Here is an 18,600-nt window from a genome sequence, read left to right as displayed (position 1 = left end):
GTTTTAATGCAAGGGGAATGGAATACAAGATGTTTTGCTACAGTTGTACAGGGTAACATCTAGAGTATTGTGTACAGTTTTGGTCACAAGAAAGGATATAATTGCATTGGAAGCAGCTCAGAAGGTTCACTCAGCTGATTCCTGGGACGAGAGGGTTATCTTGTGTAGAAAGGTTGGATAGCTTGGGTATCTGTTCATTGGAGTTTAAAAGGATGCAAGGTGATCTTGTAATAAGATCCTGAGGGCACTTGACAGGATAGATGTTGAAAGGATGTTTCCCCTTGTGGGAGGGACTCTAACTAGGGGGCCCAGTTTAAAAATAAGGGGTCTCCCATTTAAGACAGATGAGGAGAAATTTTTTTGAGGGTCATGAGTTTGTGGAACTCTCCTCCCCTGAGAGTGGTGGAGGCAGGGTCATTGAGTTGTTTTATGGCAGAGGTAGACAGATTCTTGATAAAACAAGGGAGTCAAAGGGTATTGGAGGTAGGCAGGAAAATGGAGCTGAGTCCACAAACCAAGCAGCCATGATCTTATAGAATGGCAGAGCAGGCTCGAGGGGCCGAATAGTTCAGATGTTCATATGTATATTCGTACTTCGAAATATCTCTCTCAAAATTACTCATTCCTGACGTGACAATCATTGTACAGTTAACATTATTATTGATCATGTTTATTCTTAGTTGATGTTGGTTTAGTAAATCTTGCAACCTGATCAGAATTTTCTTTTTCTATTTTGAATAGCAATTGTAATATAATTCAATCTCCTGATGGCAAAGCTGCCTCTGACCTCTTTAGTAGATTTTCAGGATAAATGTAAAATTTAGCTTAAAATCTAAATGTTTTGTAAATATTAATTACTGAAGATATTGTAAGTAGACTAATTAAGTAGATACGTATGGCTTGCTATAAGAGACCAAATTAATTTTTGCACCGGTAGTAATGCCTCCCAACTGAATTGCATTTCAGCCATTTGACCAAACTTCCCAGTCTTCTTTCTTGTGGTGATGTGAACATGAGAATTGCTGCTGGAGAGACAATGGCTCTTCTATTTGAGTTGGCCAGGGATATCTGTGATGTAAGTATTTTTTGAAGTTTTTTGCCTTGCATTAATTACTACCATCAGATCTATATAGTATTCAGTTTAAGAGGAGAATGGTGAGATAATTATAATTGAGAATATTGTATTTCACTGAAGGAGAACCCTAAGTGATCATTATTTTTTGTAGCCATATTGACCAACACATTTGGTATAGTCAGGATAATAAAAAGTAATTTTAAGTCTGAATATTGGACTAAAAGCAATTTTACCAGTTCCTGAATAACCAGCATTTATGCAACAATTTATAATCTAATTATGATGCTCTTCACTTAACCAGGTTGCCATCAGCATTCTGATGACCTTTTTGACTATGGCTTAAGTGAACAGACACAAAGTATTAGATAACCTGTGAAGCAAAATCGTGACTCTCGCTTGCTGCCTTTAGTGCAATAGGCTTCAAATGTTTCCTTGTGAGGAGTCACTGAAAACATTAATTCTACCTGAGCAGCTCCACTCATGCACAAACATGTTATATTTAAAATAAACCTTCACTTCTTCACTTCACTTCACAACTTAAAATTGCATAGAATTTACAGCACAGAAATTGGCCATCCCAGTCAAATGGTCTTTGCCAGTGTTTATGTACCACACATACCTCCTCCCATCCTACTTCATCTAACCTTTATCAGCATATTTTTCAATTCCTTTCTCCTTTTGTGTTTATCTAGTTTTCCCCTTAAATACATCTATGCCAGTTGCTTCAGCTACTCCATGGTGCAGCAAGTTCCCCATTCTAATCCTTCTAGTTAAAAGAAATTTCTCCTGGATTCATTAGTGACCATCTTCTATTTTATAACCCCTAGTTTTGGACTTCCCAACAAGTAGAAACATTTTATACATCTATCTTATCCAACCCTTCATAATGTTAAAAGACCTTTGTTTGGATACCCCTTGGCAGTCTTTTTTATTGAGGAAAGAGCCCCAACACTGTTCTCTTTCTTGATGGTTATAACCCCTTAGTTTTGGTATCCACTTCATAAATCTTATCTGCACCTTCTTTTGGAGAATTTATATATTTCTTTTATCCCAAAGCAATATGTGTTGGGTCTCATTGATAAGAGAAAATTGGTCCTTGCTTCAAGTATGCTTCACATGCTAGTGAGTGCAGAGTTGGGAGGATAGTGCAGCTGAATGTGTGGCTGGAGAGATGGTGCAGGATGGAGGGCTTTAGATTCCTGGGGCATTGGGGTCAGCATAAGGGGAAGTGGGATCTGTACAAAGTGGATGGGTTTCAGCTCAACAAGCCAGGTCCAATGTCTTGGGCAGGGATATTTGCTAGTGCTATTGGGGAGTGCTTAACCTGCTTCACAGGGGGATGGAAAACTAAACATAGATTCAGAAAGAAAAGAAGCAGAGCTGGGTATAGAAGGCAGTAAATTAGTAAGCAAGTATGGAGGGTCAAGGAAACAAAGTCTAGAAAATAGACGACAAATTAGTTATTCAGTGATTAGTGGTGTATATACGTCAATGCAAGGAGTTTCATAAGGCAGATGAGCGGTAGGTACTTGGAAGTGTGATATCACAGCTGTTACTGAAATGTGGCTTAAAGAAGGGCAGGGATGGCGAAACATTTCTGGCTGCAGGGTTTACAGACAGGGTAAAGAGGGAGATTTTGTTTCAAAAAAGGAGGGGGTTGTAACATTGGTTAAAGAAACAATCTGTTATGAGATGATATGCTGGAAGGAGCCTCAAATGAGGCCTTGGGGTTGAACTGAGGAATTAAAAACAAAAGGTATTCACTCTGCTGGGAGTACACAATATACCACCCCCCCCCCCACCCCAAACAGTTCTGTGTAAAAGGTACAGACTTCTTAATGCATTCAGGAGAACATTTTTTGCCAGTATGTAGCAAGCCCAATAAGAGAAGGGGCAGTTCTGCATTTAGTTTTAGGGAATGAATCTGGGCTGGTGGAAGGAGTGTCTGGGCGAGAGCATTTTAGTGGTAGTGATTTGTAATTCTGTTAGATTTATAGTAGTTATGGATGAAGGATAAAGCTAGACCAAGAGAAAGGTTTTAAATTGGGGAAAGGTGAATATTGCTGAGCTGTAATTTGGCAAAAGTGGACTGGGAACAGCTACTTGAAAATAAATCTGTCGGGGCACTGGGTGACATTTTCAAGGGGGAACTAAAGTGTTCAGAACAAATGTTCCAACAAATAAAAAAGGTGCAATTCCCAAATATAACCACCCCCCACCACCATCACAGAATGTCAAAGAGCATACATAAAGTTTGAGGTTAAAAAAACCTTGATACTGAGGGTTCAATGCTACAGGAGAATAGAATATTAGGGTGAAATTAAAAAGGAAACGAGGATAACAAAACTAGGGCATGAAAAAGAATTAACAAGCAAGATCAAGAAAAACCTAAAGTGCTTTATAAATACATTTTAAAAAAAAAGTAAGAGACATCTGAAACAGTAGGGCCTATTAGCGACCAAAAAGGTGACTTGCATTTGGAGGCAGAACACGTGGACGTGGTTCTTAATGAACGCTTTGTATCTGGTTTTGCAAAAGATAGGTACGAAGCAAATATTGTAGTTAAGTAGGAGTGAAATATTGCATGGGATAAAAATAGTGAGGTGTTCATCCTTGAAAGTGGATAAATCCCAGGCTTCTAAGGGAAGAAATAGTAGAAGCTCTGCATTTTCCAATCCTCTCTGGCTATAGGCATGGTGTCTGAGGATTGCAAACATTGTATCATTGTTGAATGGGTGGGGGGGTGGGGGGAAGGATAGCCCCAGTAATTACAGGCCAGTTAGTCTAACCTTTGGTGTGTGGGAAAATTATTTGAAAAAATTGGCAGTATAAATTGTCATTTATAAAGGCAAGGATTAATCCAGAACAGTTGGCATAGATTTGTTAAAGGAAGATCATGTCTGACTAAATTTGATTTGAATTTTTGAGTAACAAGAAGGTTGATGAAAGTAGTGCATTTGATTTGGTACAGCTCAGTGGCAGGAAGCGAAGAGTTATAGTCGAGTGTTTTTGTGACTGGAAGGCTCCGTACTGGGGCCCTTGCTGTTTGTAGTTGTATATCAATGATTTAGGCTTGAATGCAGGGGGGCCATGATTAAGAAGTTTGCAGATGATATGAAAATTGGCTGTGGTAATGAGGAAAAAAAGCTGTCGACTGCAGGATGGACCAGTCAGATGGGCAGAAAAATGGCAAATGAAATTCAATCCAGAGAAATGAGGTAATGCATTTGGGAAGGACAAGTGAGGCAAAGGAATACATAATAAATGGCAGAATTCTGATGTGTGGAGAAACATTGGAGTGTATGTCCATAGATCCCTGAAGGTAGCTGGGCAGGTAAATAAAGTAGTCAAAAAGGCATATGGGATGCTTTCCTCGATTGATCAAGACTTGGAATATAAGACCAGGGAGGCTATACTCAAACTGTACAAATCACAAGTTTGATCGTAGCTAGAGTACAGTGTACATTTTGTGGTCACTGCATTACAGGAAGCATGTGATCATAAATCTCTAGTACGAAGACATCAGGAATGGAGAGTTTCGGCTATGAGGAAAGATTGGATAGGCTGGGTTTGTTTTCTTTGGAATAGAGCAGGCTGAGGGGATTCTTAATTGAGGTATGTAAATTAAAGGGCCTGGATAGAGTGGCTAGGAAGAATCTTTCTGTGAGCAGAGGTCAATAACTCTGTTACAATTTAAAGTAATTGGTAGAAGGATTAGAAGGGAATTGAGTGTTTTTCACCAAGGGTGGTGGGGGTCTGGAACTAAGTTCCTGCGAGGGTGGTAAAGGCATAAACACTCATTGCATTTTTAAAAAAAAAACACTTGGATAGGCACTTGAAGTGCATTAACCTACAGGGTTACAGACTGGGATGGTGGAATTAGGCTGGATAGCTCTTTTTGAGCTGTCATGGACACAAATGGCCTCCTGTGCCGTAAGTCTTACTATGTTTCTATGACAGTACTGCAAAACTTGGATGAGTGTGGCCAGGTTTGCATTTACTGGAATATTTTGACCAAAAACCATTAATAGCAGTAAAATTTTGGGTTTATTAATTGAATAGCTGAGGCTTACTGAGTTAGGAGACTGCTGGTTTGACTCCTGGTCCCTGGTCTATCCTGGGTTAGCTGATCTTGACTGCCAACATTCCAGTTGGCTTCAGTACTCTAGATTAGTGAGGGGGGAAAGTGTCCACCAGTGATCTTGTTTTGCTACTGTTATACATGTGTATGCAATGGGAAGGGACCTGATTTGTTCTTGGTTGTGATAGCCATACCATCAAATTACATGCTGCCATTCAGTCAAAGTTCGCAAAGCAGCAATGGCAACTTGGGCAAAGTGCCAAAAGATAAGCTGCACTGTGCAGCTGTATACCAGTAAGGAGCCCATGCCAGAGGGAGGAAGAAAATTTGAGGGGTTTGAGCATTTCCAACTGAATTGCAACTGATCTCCTGAACTATATTGGAAAGCTTAAATTGCATAATTTGTGCAAGCTGCATATTTAGTGTATGTATATCAAAAGAAATTAACAATTTTGCCCACTTCTAGCAGAAACTTGCAAGATTGAAGCATTCTATACTCGTGATGAACTGGCTCCCTCATCTGTACTGATCTTTGTTGCATTAAAGAACTTTATCACAATGAACTTTATTAGAGATGGAATGCAAAGCTGTTCATGGGCCTCAAAATAACATGCTGTATGCAAGCTTTCCTCATTCAATGTAGGAATACTGACTAAAGGAACTAATTCATTACATGAGTCTTAACTGAAGTACATATATATTTTCACTTGAATTTCATATACAATTTCAACTTTTCAAATTGCTAGACATTGTAGGACACCCTATGTAATGGTTATATATCTTTCAACAGGATTTTGAATATGAAGATATGGAACTTCTGTGTGGAAAGCTGAAGGGTCTGGCTACAGATGGTAACAAATATCGAGCCAAAACAGACCGGAAGAAACAGCGCTCTGTATTTAGAGAAGTCTTGAAGACTGTAGAGGTATATTTCTACTTAAATAATTTGGTGTCTTCATTGAACTTCAGATGTTAGTGAGTACTTTCTAATGTTTGTTTAATTTTGCCACTTGGCTAGAAACCGCAGCTCTGCCTTGGGTCCATTAGATTTTATTTGGGCTGAATTTTCTGGTCTTGTAGCCACAGTTTGGTCTTCAGTTGACTTACTGTTTTGTAACACATTAAACAAGAAACTGAAGAAGGAACCCAGAAATGGTTTTAGCAACTTCTGAAATAAAAGTCATAATCCATTGGTGGTGGAGGCTTCCAGGAGACTTGGAGGAAATTCCATTTTTATTACTTGTGACTCAAGATTTTCATTGGTGTTTTTGTGAATGAATTCCATAATCCTAAACATTGCAAAGCAGCCTCAGATGTTGTCCATCTGTTTTAAATGAGGCATTTCTTTTTGTTCAGTGTGAACAAAATTTCTTTCAAATCTGGTTTATGGTGCAGTGAGCTATGCTAGCGGCAAGACTTTGTATTCTCTAAGTGTTCAGCTTGAATACTGTCTCTAGACTTGGTAAGCTTTTCTGCAAATATTTAAGTAGTGCATAGCATCAGGAAGCTAATGTTGCTGAACAGCCAAATTGTAGTTCATTTTGACATTCTGAATTTTCAAATGAGCTTTCCTGCTAATTTTTGGAGTTCTACCTAGATATCAGATGCCTTGGTTTGTACTGAGTGCTTAACAGTCTGTAAAATTACATCAGTTTGTCTGCTTTCTTTCCCAGAGAAACGAGTTTAAACAATTTGATCCTTTGATAATCTACTATGGCTACAGTCTTTATTGATTTCTAATGAAATTAGAAATTGTATAGTCTTATCTTTTATGTGGAAAACGTAGATGGCAAAAGCAGAATAGAAGAAACACTACTGAGATTAATCCTTGATGGCCCATTCCAACTATACACCATCTGCAAGGATTCCTGTACTTAACAGGACAAATACTTGGGTAGAAAGAAGGAAAATGCTTAAAGCAGTTAGGTTTTGGCTCTTATTTTGGGATTGTGTAGAAAAATGGTTGCATCATGACTGTCAAAAGCTGGAATATTGGTTGGATATATTGGACCCGAATTTGCTGTCAATAAGAGGCTAATTGCACTCACACTTAATTCTGCGTGAGGGGCAGATGCATGTTTAAACGCAGATATCCAAAAGTTGTTCAAGTTGTGCTCCTCTGCCATTAGCTTTGTAAAAACGGCATCTTAACGTTTGCCTCACCATTTGAAATGCATTGAACAGTGTCAGTTTCTGTATTTGTGCAGTAGATAGAAATTAAACTCCCCACAGAAAGTTGTGTATTCTCCATTTCCGTCTAAGTACCCTTTTGATGACCAGTCTTAATTACTGCCAGTCAACCTCTCTGGCACTGAAAATAAACTATTAGAAGTGTGCAGTCTCACTTCTTCAAGTTTAAATGTTCGCAAATTCTTTTGTTTTCTGTTACTGATTTGACATTGAACTCCCCCACTCTAATTTATGCTTCCTTCTTGGTCCTTGTGCTGTTAATCAGCTGTAAAAATTCTGATGCTGGTTAAAGAAATACTCAGTTGTTTGCCCTGTTCACTTGGGGCCTGATGCCATTTCCCTTGCTGTAACATTATCAGCTTGCACTTTCAGCAACTTGCCACATTGAATTAAGACCTAAATGTGCAAGAGCATGTCTGTCTAATGGGAGATTCTGTTATATGGCCTGCTACAGCAAATTTATGCCCTAATACTACTTGGTAATGTATCAGCAACATTTTTTGACTATTAGCTTCTGAATGCATACAGGAAAATGAGGGTTCCAGGAGGTCTCTTATGATGGTCTATTTTGCATAAGTGCCTGATTTATTTGACAATTTGACAAAACCAAGCAAATATATCAAAGAACTGTGCTGTAAAATACTGTAATATGCTTGTAAGTTAGTAACACCAACTTTGAGTTACATCCGATTCCAATTTTTGTCTATGATCAAAGTCTATTTGGCTGTCCAAATATTAAGGGCAATGCATTTTGTGAGGCAAACCCCCCCCCCCCCCCCCCCCCACCTGCCAAGACTGAGGCACATGATTTTGATCCATTAACATTAAAACTTAAAATTGCAAGCCCCTGGCTGGAAGGACATTTGCATAGTACCAGACTGTATTGAAACAAAGCAACCAGTCCCTGCCCCAATACATTGAAGAGACCTGGTCAACCAAGTTAGTCACGTGATCACGTGCTGGCCAACTAGGAGTTTTAAACTGGAAAAACAGAATTTGAACTCAGAACGCCGTGTGTTCCTGGAACTGAAGCAAGAATTACCTCTTCTGTCTGCCTGCTCATCTCTCAGGGAACTGAATCTTGTGAAGACATGTGAACCTCACAGAAGTTTCCTACGTGAACAAGGTTTAAGCAGAATACTGGGCCCCAACAAAATGCAAAATTACCTACAAAAGGACTATACCGTGAGCGAAGCACAGTAACAAGATATTGCCTCAAACTGTTCCACTTTACCTTCTCTTTTCTGTCCCTATCTGCATGTGTATATCACATGTGCATTCTAGCGTGGACGTGTCACATAACCAAAGGCATGAACCGTATTAGTTTTACTAAGTTTAATAAATTTCATTTTTCTTTAAACCAAAGAAAGCCTGTTTGTGCTCATTTCTTTGCCTTATAATTGGAAAGCTGTGAAGAATAATTCACAAAGGGGGAGCTCAAAACAGTGTTTAAAATTAAACCCTGTTACAATAATACCAGGTGAAGATAGTAACAGACCCTGAGACACATTGCTCACCTGGTTGTAACAATTTTTTGAAATGTTTGAAGGATTAGTGGTTGTTCATTGTTTTTATAGTTTTAATTGCATGATCTTCCTAGGAAGAATTGTGGTTGGAGGAAGTTTTACTTTTTACTTAGATACAAACATCCCTTGAAGATTGATTTTGTGCAAATGAAATGTTTAGATTTTCTGGATGCATATGTTTTTTTTGTATTTGATCTGTACTTGAGTGAATTAAGACATGTGTAATGATTGCTTCAAATTCCATGCTGACTTTCTTTGGTTACTTCACACAACATTGCATTTACTACTTTTTTTTAAAGCAATATTGGTTCAGTAAACTGAAGCTTGTTTTTACTGATGCTCCTAATATAGCAAATCTTAGATCATAAATGTATGAGTACATACTGGCAAGCTGTTGCTTAGTTTGCTAAATGGTGGAAAAGGTCACACTGAAAATCATATTGCTGGTGGAGGAAAAAATTCAAGTAATTAAGTTGCAGTTCTTGGAGTTGTGGCGCAGTGGTTAGCACCGCAGCCTCAGCTCCAGCGACCCGGGTTCAGTTCTGGGTACTGCCTGTGTGGAGTTTGCAAGTTCTCCCTGTGACCGCGTGGGTTTCCGCCGGGTGCTCCAGCTTCCTCCCACAGCCAAAGACTTGCAGGTTGATAGGTAAATTGGCCATGGTAAATTGCCCCTAGTGTAGGTAGGTGGTAGGAGAAAGGTGTGGATGTGGTAGGGAATATGGGGTTAATGTAGGATTAGTACAAATGGGTGGTTGTTGGTTGGTTGGCACAGACTTGGTGGGCCAAAAAAGGGCCTGTTTCAGTGCTGTATCTCTAAATAAATAAACACTACCTGACTTTGTTCTAACGTATTCAAATTTCATTGAGCTGTCCTGAGGAAAGCAGTGAATGTTTAGTTAAGAAACTTCCCACCCCCACCCCGACAGGTAATAAAAAAGCAAATGTAGGAAAGAATGTTCCAATCTAACAAAGTCAAAGGCATTGGCTACTTAAACAAGTTGGCATGTTCTAAATTGCTGGAGCACTTAATTTTTTGGAGGATCTGGGAATCTGTGCCCTGTAAACCTGAACTGCAGCACAGAAGGATGCAAAATACTGTAAATGGTTGTAATTTCCTGAATAAGTTTATTTTTTCTTTCCACAGGAGGGAGACTTTGACCCAGAAACCATTACATTTGGTCCTGAATGCATGTACATTGATAGCTGGGTTAAAAAACGCACCTATGAAACCTTCAAGGAATTGCTTGCATCTGGTATAAGATTCCATCTACAGGTTTGTAGATCTCTTTTCAAGTTTTAAGTAATAACCTAACTTGCCTTTACATAGCTTACAGGCCCTCTGGGTGTTTCAAAGCAATTCCCAGTGAATGAATTGCTTTTGAAGTGTAGTCACTATGTAGGCAAAGCCAGCAGCCAATTTGTATACAGCATGGTGCCACAAACACCAATAAGATCATTTTTACTGTTTTGGTAGTGTAGGTAGGATGAAGGATAAATGTTGGTCAAGTCACCAGAAGAATAGTGCCCACAGATCTTCTACCTCCACCTGAATAGGGAGAGGGCCTTGATTTAACATTTCATCTGCAAGTGTCACTGACAATGCTGCACGTCATCAACAATTTATATTGTGCCATTAATGTAATAAAACCTCCCAAGGCACTTCACAGGAGCATTATAAAGTAAAATATGACACTGAGCTGCATAATGTGATATTAGGCCAGATGGCCAAAAGTTTGGTTAGAGAGAGGTTTTAAGACGTGTCTTAAAGGAAGAAAGAAGTATAAGAGAGTTCCAAAGCTTAGGGCCTAGGCAGTTGAAGGCACATCCACTAATGGTGAAGCAATTAAACTCTAGTATGTTCAGTGGGTGCAGATATCTTGGAGTGCTGTGGGGCTGGAGGAGGTAGGGGGGGGTGAGACTTTGGAAAGATTTGAATAGAAGGATGGGAATTTTAAAATGGGAATTGCTTGACTGCCTTAGGTTAGTGAGCACAGGGATGATGGGTGAACAGAACTTGGTGCAAGTGCAGACATGGGCAGCAACGTTTTCCTCAATACTACACTGAAATGTCAGCCTAGATTACATCCGCAAGTCATAGAATGGGGCTTGAATCCACGATGTGTGAATTTCAGCTGGATAAAGCACCATTGACTTTACAAATTTTTTTTGTCTACCTTTAATGTGACTTAAATTATATGGACATTTATATAGCCATTCAGCCCATCAAATCCAGGCCAGCTCGCCATGGGGCAATCCAGTCAGTCCCACTCCCCCATTTGATTCATGAAGCCCTGCATGTTTCCTTCAAGTGCCCATCCAATTTCCTTTTGAAATCATTGATTTTTGTCTCTGCTTCCACCACCCCTTGTGGGCAGTCAATTCCAGGTCATTACCACGCACTTTTTATTTAAAAAAAAAAATAAATACATTTTTCCTTGCATTCCCCCTCCATCTCTTGCCCAAAACTTTCCATCTGTGTCCCCTAGACCTTGTACCATCAGTTGATGGGAACAATTTTTCCTTGTCTAACTTGCCTAAGCCTGGGAGAACAACCCCAGCTTTCCCAACCTAACCTTGTAACTGAGATGCCCCGTCCCTGGAACCATTCTGATAAATCTCTTCACCCTCAAGGACCCTCACATCCTCCATTGAAATGTGGTGACCAGAACTGGACTCAGTACTCTAGTTGGGGCCGAACCAGAGCTTTATAAACGTTCAGCACAACTCCTCTGCTTTTGTGCTCAATACCTCTTTATGAAGCCCAAGATCCCCATATGCTTTGGTAACCATACACTCCATATGTTGTGCCACCTTTTAAAGATCGATGCACATGCACTCCCAGGTCCTCTTTTTTTGTTTCTACACACTCTCTTTTTAGAACTGTGCCATTAAGTCTATATTGCCCCACCCTATCCCTTCTGCCAAAATGCATCACTTCACACTTGCCCATTCTGCTAGCCTATATGTCCTGTTGCAGACTGTTCGTATCATCCTCACTGTTTGCCACTCTAAGTTTATAATCAGCAAATTTTGAAATCCGTATTCCAAGATCCAAGTTGTGTGTGTGTGTGTGTCAGTAAATTGTTCTTCAATAAACCTTAGTTTGTGACCAAGGTAGATTTCCATAAGAACTGAGCCTAGCCTACATAACCTATGTTATTAATGGGCTCAGTATTTGCTGTCATTACTCCATTGGAACTGAGTTACTTAAGGAGTCTGCACATCTGCAAACTAATGCAGAAATCCTGAAGTTGTTGGCGAATCTGTGCTCCTCCAGAGGGTGCAAAGTTTATCGGGTAGGTGGAAATGTGGAGCAGTCAGTTCAGCCATGAATCTATTGAATGGCCGAGCAGACTCAAAGGGCTGAGTGGCCTACTCTTCCTAGTTCGTATGTATGTGTACTGTTGAGGAGCTGCAGAATTTAAGCAATCAGTGAATTGACAAAAGCTTTCACTTTTATGCCGTTCTCTGTAAAAACGCTTGAAAAAGTTGTACTTTGTTGAATGAGGTGTAACTGGGTTTTTAAACTATGTACTAACTTTTAATAATTACTGCTAATCACCTTTACTGGCCCTGAAAAAACTAATTTTATATTTGTGAAATGTCAAATTTATCCATTATGATTTCTACATTTTTAAAATCTTTAAGTTTGATATTTTTGCATCTATCCTAATCCAAACAATCATTTATTTTGCTATCTGAACTTTTTAAATAAAAGTGAAAGATTGTCAGTGCTTTTAACTTCCTGGTTTGCTGTCTGAGAATATTTCTGTGATGGGCTGCTTACCCTGCTGGCTGACATCACTCATGCTAGATGCCTGCAGATCCCTGTGACCTGGTGCCTGATTTTAAACTGCTGTCAGGAGTGGAGAAATTCATGCCACAGAGATTGCTAGATCTTTCTTCAGATTGGAGAAAGCACTGCTGCGTCATTGCTGACTGCAAAATTTGGCCCATTATTTCCTATTTTTAAATATAGTGAAGCAAATATATTGGAAGAGTGCTTTATTAAATAACCTAAGATGGGATAAATTGGGGAATGGAGAAAATCCAAATCCACCATCCTAAAAGAGTTACAAGACAGCTTCCCAACTTGTGTAATTCAGTCAAAGGCACAAAATTAATCTGCTACCTGCAGAAGATAACAATGGACACTTTTGTAGGTTAGGTGTGTTAGCTGCTTTGCTCACTTACTGGGATCACTTAGAGCATTGGTTTTTAGTACTCATTGGGTATCCTGAACATTCCTTACCAAAACCAAAGTTTGACGAAATACAACTGATTACAGCAATTCTGAGCTGTCCACTTAGCCCCTTTTTCCTCATACCCTTTTTTCAAATTTTATTTTGTAAATATTTACCGAATTCTGTCTTTAAAATCTGTCATGCACTCTGCTACCACTTGTTTGTTTTTCTAAATTAATTCTCCAAACCTAAATTGGTTTGATCCTAAATTCAGGGGCAGGAATGGATGTTGGATGTTCCGGGGTTTAGATGTTTCAAAAGGATTAGGGAGGGAGGTAAAAGAGGTGGGGGAGTGGCATTGCTAATCAGGGATAGTATCACAGCTGCAGAAAGGGAGGTCGTCGAGGAGGGTTTGTCTACTGAGTCATTATGGGTGGAAGTCAGAAACAGGAAAGGAGCAGTCACTTTGGGAGTTTTCTATAGACCCCCCAATAGCAACAGAGACATGGAGGAACAGATTGGGAGGCAGATTTTTGAAAGATGCAGAAGTAACAGGGTTGTTGTCATGGGTGACTTCAACTTCCCTAATATTGATTGGAACCTCCTTAGTGCAAATAGTTTGGATGGAGCAGTTTTTGTCAGGTGTGTCCAGGAAGGTTTCCTGACTCAATATGTAGATGGCCTCCCCTCTAGTCGGCCTATGTTGGATTTGGTGCTTGGCAATGAACCAGGCCAGGTGGCAGATCTCTCGGTGGGAGAGAATTTCAGTGATGGTGATCACAACTCCCTGACTTTTACTAGTCATGGAGAGGGATAGGAGCAGACGGGATGGGAAAATATTTAATTGGGGGAGGAGGAATTACAATGCTATTAGGCGGGAACTTAAATTGGGAACAGATGTTCTCCGGGAAATGCACGACAGAAATGTGGAGGTTGTTTAGGGAGCACTTGCTGCGACTGCTGGATAGGTTTGTCCCGATGAGGCAAGGAAGGGATGGTAGGGTGAAGGAACCTTGGATGACGAGAGGTGGAACAGCTAGTCAAGAGGAAGAAGGAAGCTTACTTAAGGTTGAGGAAGCAAGGATCAGACAGGGCTCGAGAGGGTTACAAGGTAGCCAGGAAGGAACTGAAGAATGGACTTAGAGCGAGAAGGGGACATGAAAAAGTCTTGGCGGGTAGGATTAAGGAAAATCCCAAGGCGTTCTACACTTATGTGAGGAACAAGAGGATGGCCAGAGTGAGGGTAGGGCCGATCAGGGATAGTGGAGGGAACTTGTGCCTGGAGTCAGAGGAGGTAGGGGAGGTCCTTAATGAATACTTAGTTTCAGTATTCACTAGTGAGAGGGACCTGGACATTTGTGAGGACAGCGTGGAACAGGCTGATATGCTCGAACAGGTTGATGTGAAGGCGGATGTGCTGGAAATTTTGAAAGACATGAGGATAGATAAGGCCCCAGGGCCAGATGGGATATACCCAAGGTTATTACGGGAAGTGAGGGAAGAGATTGCCGCGCCTTTGGTGATTATCTTTGCGTCCTCACTGTCCACTGGAGTAGTACCAGATGATTGGAGGGTGGCAAATGTTATTCCCTTGTTCAAGAAAGGGAATAGGGATAACCCTGGGAATTACAGACCAGTCAGTCTTACGTCGGTGGGCAAATTATTGGAGAGGATTCTGAGACAGGATTTATGATTATTTGGAAAAGCATAGTTTGATTAGAGATAGCATGGCTTTGTGAGGGGCAGGTCCTGTTTCACAAGCCTTATTGAATTCTTTGAAGATGTGACAAAACACGTTGATGAAGGAAGAGCAGTGGATGTGGTGTATATGGATTTTAGCAAGGCGTTTGATAAGGTTCCCCATGGTAGGCTCATTCAGAAAGTAAGGAGGCATGGGATACAGGGAAATTTGGCTGTCTGGATACAGAATTGGCTGGCCCATAGAAGACAGAGTGGTAGTAGATGGAAAGTATTCAGCCTGGAGCTCGGTGACCAGTGGTGTTCCGCAGGGATCTGTTCTGGAACCTCTGCTCTTTGTGATTTTTATAAATGACTTGGATGAGGAAGTGGAAGGCTGGGTTAGTAAGTTTGCCGATGACACGAAGGTTGCTGGAGTTGTGGATAGTGTGGAGGGATGTTGTAGGTTGCAACGGGACATTGACAGGATGCAGAGCTGGGCTGAGAAGTGGCAGATGGAGTTCAACCTGGAAAAGTGTGAAGTAATTCATTTTGGAAGGTCGAATTTGAATGCAGAATACAGGCTTAAAGACAGGATTCTTGGCAGTGTGGAGGAACAGAGGGATCTTGGGGTCCACGTTCATAGATCCCTCAAAATTGCCACCCAAGTTGATAGGGTTGTTAAGAAGGCGTATGGGGTGTTGGCTTTCATAAGAGGGGTTGAGTTTAAGAGCCGCAAGGTTATGCTGCAGCTCTATAAAGCCCTGGTTAGACCACACATAATATTGTGTTCAGTTCTGGTCGCCTCATTATAGGAAGGATGTGGAAGCTTTAGAGAGGGTGCAGAGGAGATTTACCAGGATGCTGCCTGGACTGGAGGGCATGTCTTATGAAGAAAGGTTGAGGGAGCTAGGGCTTTTCTCATTGGAGCGAAGAAGGATGAGAGGTGACTTGATCGAGGGGTACAAGATGATGAGAGGCATAGATAGAGTGGATAGTCAGACTTTTTCCCAGGGTGGACAGGGCTATCACCAGGGGGCATAATTTTAAGGTGATTGGAGGAAGGTTTAGGGGAGATGTCAGAGGTAGGTTCTTTACACAGAGTGGTGGGTGTGTGGAATGCACTGCCAGCGGTGGTAGTAGAAGCAGATACATTAGGGACATTTAAGCGACTCTTGGATAGGTACATGGATGATAGTAGAATGAAGGGTATGTAGGTAGCTTGATCTTTGAGTAGGTTAAAGGGTCGGCACAACATCGTGGGCCGAAGGGCCTGTACTGTTCTATGTTCTAAATTCATGCTGTCTACTTACTGACCCGATGGGAACATGACTGTTTATAGCCTTGTCAAGAAAACAACTCTACTACTTGCTCTCCTGTAACCAACTTGCCATCTATGCTTTCTCACTCCCACTAATAACATGTACTTTCATTTTACAAACTGACCTTTTTATGACCCCTTGAAAGTATAAATTACTTCAATAGTAGAGCACAGAAATGAAATGCTATTCAGCCCAACTGATCCATGTCTGTTTATGCTCCACATAAGTTTCCTCCCACTGCTCTTCATCTAACCTTCTGTTCCTTTCTTCCTCCATGGTTTTTGTAGATTCCCCTTTAAATGCATAAAGTGACAAGTTTCACTTTTTTACTCATCCTCAGCTTTGTATTGCGAAGCTTCTACAATTTTCGATCTGCTGACCCCTCAAAGGTGCTAATTCACGCAGAATATAATTTTGTAGGTGCCAGCTGCTCTTTGTACCTAACCTAAGTAGTATTGGTGTGATCCCCTAGGAATTGACCACCTGTGTATTTGAACATGGAAGACATTGAAGTAGAGCTTAATTATGGCGATGCAGACTTTCCAGTAGGAATCTGGGCTAACAATCAGAAGCTAAGGAAGGGAAGATGAAATTAATTGAAGTAGCTATGCTTTTGAGCCATTGGAAGGAAAACAATTGTCACCAGGGTGGACTTCATAATTGAATGCAAGAAGCTAGGTTTGTGTGTGTACTGCCCCTCTTGATCCTAATCCCCTAATACTGTAAATGGCTCCAAGTGGTGGTATGGCATTCTACAGAGCATTGTGACTCAACTGCTCCTTGCAGCTGCTTTTAATGTATAATTGACAGGCTTCAGAGTAGGTTGCCTAGTTACACTCTCAGCCAGTGATGGTGTAAAGAGATCCAAGAAAACAAACTGTTTTTGAAAATGTATTTTGTTCTGTAAAATACCCCAGAATGTTGCCTTTTGTGAGTACCTAATTTTCTCTTTTCTATGATCGATGAACATGAAATGTGAAGTTGCATTTGAAAATTTTACGGATGTTGAGTTAACTTTTTCTTGCATAAGTTTTTTTTTCCTCTTTTTGACGTGCTATTTTCATTAAGCATTTAAAGGACATTCCAAAGCTGCTTCTGAGGGAATGAGGTGATTGTAAATTTCCTTAAGAATCTCATTAGTCCAGATGGTTGCCCAGTGACTTGTTTGTTCAACATGGCCAAACCATTTTTTCCAGTAGCTAAAAGCTTTTGATGAATATGCCTTTTTGTTACAGGCTAATGAATTTGTGCGCAGTGTCTTTGAGCTCGGACCACCACTGTTGCTTGACGCTGCTACTCTTAAAGCAACCAAAACATCTCGTGTTGAACGGGTAAGGCACACTAGAAAATAGACCATAAACATTCCTGTGTTCAGAATGTGATTGGAAAAAAGAGGAAATGTAGCGAGAGTCACCATTTAAAGGAGGAGTTGATTAAGTGGAAATGAAATGTTGAGATTATTTTCTGATCAGATGATTACCAGCATGTGTATCTGCAACTTTTCTGTCTGAGTAAGAAACGTAATGCTATTTGGTATACATAAAGTGATAGACTTTTTAAAGTAAATTTTTAATGTAGGTTTTAATGAAAAACATTCTTATCCTTAATTTTTCTTTGCTATTTTTCAGCACTTTTACAACGCTGCTGTTTGCAAAGCTAGAACAAAGGCCAGGAATAAATTCCGTGACAAGAGAGCAGACATTGGAGAATACATTTAAATTTTTGCCAGATTTCAGTGGGAGGTTTCCTCTGGACTATGTAGCTATTATACTTGATTTTTTGTTAGACATAGCAAATGGAGGCCGCCTCTCCCCCTCTGCCTCTCCCCCTCTGCCTCTCCCCCTCTGCCTCTCCCCCTCTGCCTCTCCCCCTCTGCCTCTCCCCCTCTGCCTCTCCCCCTCTGCCTCTCCCCCTCTGCCTCTCCCCCTCTGCCTCTCCCCCTCTGCCTCTCCCCCTCTGCCTCTCCCCCTCTCCCGTGCTCTTCATAAAAGTGTTTACCTGGTCATACTTAACTCTCCAATCATTTCTAAATATCAGCTAACCACCTGAACCTAGGTATAATGGATTCCTCTATTTATTTTGTAGCTGAATTTTGCACAGATGAGAATAATGCTATAATTTGTACATGACTTTAATTGGTGTATGTAAACTTTTGTAACTGTAGCTTGATTTACAGTTGGTACTATATAATACTTTAATGAAGAGTTCATGTTTAATGTGATCAGTTTTTTTTAAATTTGTAAAGTAAACTTTGTGTTCACTTCATACTGACCTTGTAATGTTTATTTGACCAATAAATGCATTCAAAAAAAACTAATGGCAAAATGTCTATACTGATCAAATTTCTAAAGTTTTTTTTCATGGAAGTAAACTGAAAGAGCAACTGCAGAAAACAACCCATTAAATGCAGCACTAGATACAATGAAATCAAAGCATTGTAAAGACTCAGCAGGTCTGGCAGCACTTGTAGAGAGAGAAATGGAATTAATGTTGTAGGTTAATGATCCATTTGTTTTCTGTGAAAGGTCATTGACCTGAAAGGGTA

The 18,600-nt window shown here is 40.4% G+C and overlaps 1 protein-coding gene across 1 annotated transcript in view; it reads left to right on the top strand.

Annotated features, from left to right (window-relative positions):
* ifrd1 (interferon-related developmental regulator 1) overlaps positions 1 to 18,350 on the top strand; it is a 44,508-nt gene extending 26,158 nt beyond the window's left edge. The window contains exons 8-12 of the mRNA XM_068050578.1: positions 967 to 1,075; positions 5,947 to 6,081; positions 10,017 to 10,145; positions 17,291 to 17,386; positions 17,684 to 18,350. Coding sequence (XP_067906679.1) covers positions 967 to 1,075; positions 5,947 to 6,081; positions 10,017 to 10,145; positions 17,291 to 17,386; positions 17,684 to 17,773 — 559 coding nt within the window. The 3' untranslated portion in view covers positions 17,774 to 18,350. The remainder of the gene's footprint in view (positions 1 to 966; positions 1,076 to 5,946; positions 6,082 to 10,016; positions 10,146 to 17,290; positions 17,387 to 17,683) is intronic.
* The last annotated feature ends 250 nt before the right edge of the window (positions 18,351 to 18,600 follow it).

This window comes from Heterodontus francisci, chromosome 18, assembly GCF_036365525.1.
Source record: "Heterodontus francisci isolate sHetFra1 chromosome 18, sHetFra1.hap1, whole genome shotgun sequence".
In the NCBI taxonomy this organism is placed as follows: domain Eukaryota; kingdom Metazoa; phylum Chordata; class Chondrichthyes; order Heterodontiformes; family Heterodontidae; genus Heterodontus; species Heterodontus francisci.
The sequence above is the reverse complement of the archived record's forward strand: the minus strand, read 5'-3'. Positions and strand labels throughout refer to the sequence as shown.